The following is a 5,152-nucleotide window of genomic DNA, read 5'->3' as shown; positions in this document are numbered from 1 at the left end:
GTAAAGCTCTCAAGTTTATAGATTACTCTGTCTTTTAAACCTATTTTTAAAATTTCCGAAGATAATCTGATTGACATGGTTTAAGTCAAGTGTCCACCCAGATCTAGCCAACTGTGTGTGGGAGGGAAGTGGAAGGCAAGCTATACTTGTGAGGATGGTGGGGTCAAGAGAGGCAGGGCTGGACAAATACTCTAGAAATGTGTGAAATGCATGGAAATACTGATGTTAGGTAAAATTGGGGACTCATAGCAAGAAAAGAGTAAGTACAGTAAGAAGCATGGGCATGACAATGCTTTTTCTGATCTAGTTTGCCCCTTTGGATTCTCTACTTGGCTTGCTTCTACATGCTTGGTGGACTCAAGGAAAGGGGTTTTCAACATACAGATAGAGTAGGAGGAGGCTGCTTGAATATACTGTCTGAAGGAAAATTTTGCAGCTATCCCACCTCTTACCTTTCATCTAGGCCAATTCATCAGAATCTCTAGGTATGAAGCCCTGTGGCATTGCTAGTTCTTGAAAGTTCACTAGGGGAGCTTTTAAACTTGAGAACCATTTTGTTAATAAAGTGTATAAAGGAAAATAGGGAAATAATTGAAAAGGAAGTTGTGGACTGCTAATAATACTCCTATTTATGTTTTTTATAATATATGGACAGTCTCTGATATATTCAGCTAAGATTTTAAACGCTTTGGACTAAGCTTACTGCTCACTCACTTCCACGTGTTCCCTACACGCATGGAGTTTCTAGTACAGTGAGTGAGACAGACAGTCTCTAAGGGGTGTGAGCTAGAATATGGCAAGGACGGGGCTATGAGAATATACGGAAAGAGCTCTTCTGGTGAGGGGTGTGGCAGTCAGAACACTTCCTGAAGAAAGTATTCACATGAGTCATATTTAAATTTTTATTATTCTTGGTACAGATGACAATATCTCAGTCTCTTCTTAGATAACTGCCTCGATCATGGGACTTAGTAAAACATTAAAAAATTATCTTTTTTTTCTCTTTAAGGTGACTCATATTCTCAATGTTGCATATGGAGTAGAAAATGCTTTCCTAAGTGACTTTACATATAAGAGCGTTTCTATATTGGATCTTCCTGAAACGAATATCTTATCTTATTTTCCAGAGTGTTTTGAATTTATTGAACAAGCAAAAATGAAGGTAAGTTTTTATTTTAGTGTCTGTATTTTATTATTTTATTTTTCCCATTGTTTTATTTGTAGTATTCATAAGGTATAAGTGCAATTTTGCTATATTGATATATTGCACTGTGGTAACCTTAGGGAAGTTAAAAAGTACTTTTTTAATTTCTAGGCACATAGTAATTGTATGGTAAGTTTTTTTTTGATCCACAGTTTCTTCAAAAGCAGAAATTTGAGAGCATGGATCTATTAATCAAACTTAATCTTTTTAGTAATGACTCTCTAAAACAACATTATGAAATTTCTCCTTTAATAGCATTTCATTAATTCCTACAGTTATTCAGTTTTCTAATTTCTCTTTTCTCATTGAGATATTAACTTTTAACATTAATTCAGCTTCTCATCTTTGTAGGCCTTACTAAGAAAGTTAGGAGATAAAATTATCCACTTACTAAATTTTCCTTATGGAAATATTTAGTTAGATTTCCTCAGAGGGTTTATAATCAACCCTCTAAGGGTTAGTTAGTCCTCTGACTTGTTTGCAGGGTAGTCAGAACTGTAACACACAAACTACTCTAGACCTACTAGTGTATTTATGATTAATTTACATTCATTTTAATGACTGAGGTAATGACTATGAATCTATGTATTTTTAGCAATAAAATTTTAAGGCATTCTAAGGACTAAGCATAAACTGCTTTACCAAGGTTGCATGAAACTGCTGATCTGAAGACATCCATTGGTTTTCTGACTTTAGAAAACTAACAAACATAATATTATAACATAATGCTTTAATCTTGGTACTATATCCAAGTCACCATTTTGACAGGAAGGGCATCTGGCTTGGCTATTACCTATAATTATACCTTGAAATTACATAATTTTTATTCAGTAAATATTCTTAAGATATTTATGTAACATAAATAGAAGATAAAGTAGAAGCACTTACAGAGAGAAGTAACTCTCCTGGAATACCTAACAACAACATTAGGATTAGAATCAAGTTTAATTGAATTCTGGTCTAGTGATAACCCTTCTACTGTCTCTTTTCTTTCCCATCCCTTTTTCATTTATTAATATTTACTGAGTGCTTTAATATGCCCAGCACTATTCTAAGAGCCTTCCTGCTTGGCTGCCTGGAAAATAAAACTATTCAACTCTATTCATCAACTCTATTTAATAACAGGATATACTTATTTACCACATAATGACATTTTGGTCAATGATGGACCACATACACAATGGTGGGCCCATAAGACTGTAATACTGTATTTTTACTGTGCCCTTTCTATATTTAGTTATACAAATAATACTGTTGCCTACAGTATTTAGTACAGTAACATTCTGTACAGGTTTGTAGCCTAGGAGCAGTGGGCTGTGCCATCCATACAGCTTAGGCGTGTAGTAGGCTTTACTATCATTGAGGTTTGTGTAGCACACTCTGCAATGTTCACACAACAGTGAAAATGCCTGATAACGCATTTCTCAGAACATATTTCCATCGTAAAGTGATGCATGACTGTGTTTGGAGGTAAGCAAAGGAAGAGGTTTCTAATTCAAAGTCTAATATGGAGGTGGCGCCTGTGGCTCAAAAGGGTAGAGTGCTGGCCCCATATGCCAGAGGTGGCAGGTTTAAACCCAGCCCCGGCTAAAAACTGCAAAAAAAAAAAAAAAAAGTCAAAGTCTAATATTGACCATTCTCTTCTCTTGTGAAAATTTTATCGGTTCTAGATTGTACCAATTAATAGTATAATAGATAAGAATAGTTAGCGGATACCTGTAGTCCCAGCTTATTCAGGAGGCTGAGGCAAGAGAATTGCCTAAGCCCAGGAGTTGGAGGTTGCTGTGAGCTGTGTGATGCTATGGAACTCTCCCAAGGGCAACAAAGTGAGACTGTGTCTCTAAAAAAAAAAGAAAAAAAAGAATGGTATGTTTCCGTATTGGCTACTTCTCTAAGGAGATGTACAGTGTGCCTTAGAGGCTAAAATATAGATATCTCCATAATCCTATTAAAATTAGAAGATATGTACATACAGTATGTAAAAATTGGAGAAGGTACTAGTATCTAGAAAGAAAACCAAGAAAGTTGAGTATTCTAATAAGGTTTGGATTTAAAAAAAATTAAACCTTGCTTTAATTTGGGCCAATAGTTAATTAGAATGAATCTTAACTTGGATTTCCTAAAAACAGAATATGTGATGAGGATTAGGAGCTGATGTTTAACTTGAGAGCTGCAGTCTCTAGATAAAGTGAGAGGGAAGAATAAGAAGCAGTGCAAGATGCTGTATTTACCCTGCTGAGCTCATCTCACAATAAGCTGACAGGGAAATGGCTGCATGCTCAGAATGTACAGCTGTTGTATCACCCAGCACATCTCTGGACAGGCAGTACAAAGAAACTGACCTTGGGAGGGAGGAGAGAGATTTATCTGCCTAGCTCTCTGTCAGCACCTGCTTCCCACTGGTCAGAGTTTGCTGACAGAGATGTAAGTAACCCCACAATTCCTGGTTACAATATATATACATATATATATATACAGATATATATATATATGTGTATATATATATAAAATTAGAGACAGAGTTTCACTTTGTTGCCCTCAGTAGAGTGCTGTAGTGTCACAGCTCACAGCAACCTCCAGCTCTTGGGCTTAGGCATTCTCTTGCCTAAGGCTCCCAAGTAGCTGGGATCACAGGTGCCCACCACAACGCCCGGCTATGTTTTTGTTGCAGTTTGGCCGAGGCCAGGTTTGAACTCGCCACCCTTGGTATATGGGGCCGGCACCCTACTCACTGAGCCACAGGCGCCGTCCTCCTGGTTACAATATTCTCTTCTGGGCTTACCAAATCCGATGACCTGTGATGTAACTTTACATACAAATTCAGAAGTAGCAAGAGAATCCAGAGCTCAGGGTATACCTGGCTATGTACATGGACACCATGAGGTAAGAGCCTGCCTTCTTAGAAAAGCAAAACTGAATAGGCCTAAGGGCAGCAGCGACCATGGAATTACCAGCTGAGGTGGAGTGAACTGAGATTACCTGAAATGGTGGCACCACGAGAATCTGAGGAGTTGCATAAGATGTTTCTGATAAGATGTACGTACTAGAATTCCACAAAATGTTCCAACTTCTCAAGTCTTACATTTTATACTGGGATCCTAAGTTCAGACAATATTTCCTTGTCTTGAAAACTCTATATTCTATAGACTGGTAGATATTTAGTTTTAACAATAGAATTCTTTTTTTTTTTTTTAAATATTTTATTTATTTATTTGCGGTTTTTTGGCACAGGCTGGGTTTGAACCCACCACCTCTGGCATATGGGACTGGTGCCCTACTCTTTTGAGCCACAGGCGCCACCCAACAATAGAATTCTTTAATTTTCTTCACCGATTTTTTTTTTCAGAAGAGATCTCTTCATGACTTTATTCTGAGAAATATTGCTGCCCTCAAGGAGTTTGCAGTCTAGTTGAAAAATGTATTCATAATAGCATAAGGAAAAATGAAATTCTATAAAATGGAAATATGTAGCATAATTACTATCTGCTCATAGCCTAACTCTTATCTACTTAGAGCAAAATGGTGATTTGAATTTTTGAGAGAATACTTTCCTCTTAGAAATGCAGAACAAATTAATTTATTCACTTAGCAAACGTATTAGGAATACTTAAAATGTGCCAAAAATTATACAAAGATCACAAATACATTTCTCCTGCCTTCATCTCACTCTCTTCTTAGAACAGAAGTCAGAGTTAGTTGACCAAAGAAGAGCAAAGGTGTCCCAGGCAGAAGAAACCAGCAAGTAAAAAGGAAAAACAAATTACTTAATATATTATTTGTCACTATTTTGAGTTCTGGAAAAGGGATATAGAGCCAGTAATTTTTCTGGAAATACTTTCAAGGATAATATGATACCTAAAGAATGATAAAAAATGTATATTCAAAAGCTGTAGAAAAGTGGCTGTTCTTTTTTTAATTTTTTTTGAGACAGAGCCTTAAGCTGTCACC

The 5,152-nt window shown here is 36.4% G+C and overlaps 1 protein-coding gene across 1 annotated transcript in view; it reads left to right on the top strand.

Moving 5' to 3' along the window:
* The window catches only part of DUSP19 (dual specificity phosphatase 19), an 18,924-nt gene that overhangs the window by 11,217 nt on the left and 2,555 nt on the right, over positions 1 to 5,152 (top strand). The window contains exon 3 of the mRNA XM_003791516.3: positions 1,010 to 1,162. Coding sequence (XP_003791564.1) covers positions 1,010 to 1,162 — 153 coding nt within the window. The remainder of the gene's footprint in view (positions 1 to 1,009; positions 1,163 to 5,152) is intronic.

This window comes from Otolemur garnettii, unplaced genomic scaffold, assembly GCF_000181295.1.
Source record: "Otolemur garnettii isolate 467f Iridium unplaced genomic scaffold, OtoGar3 scaffold00048, whole genome shotgun sequence".
Taxonomy (NCBI): Eukaryota; Metazoa; Chordata; class Mammalia; order Primates; family Galagidae; genus Otolemur; species Otolemur garnettii.
Note: the sequence above shows the minus strand (reverse complement) of the source record. Positions and strands in the feature narration are given on the sequence as shown.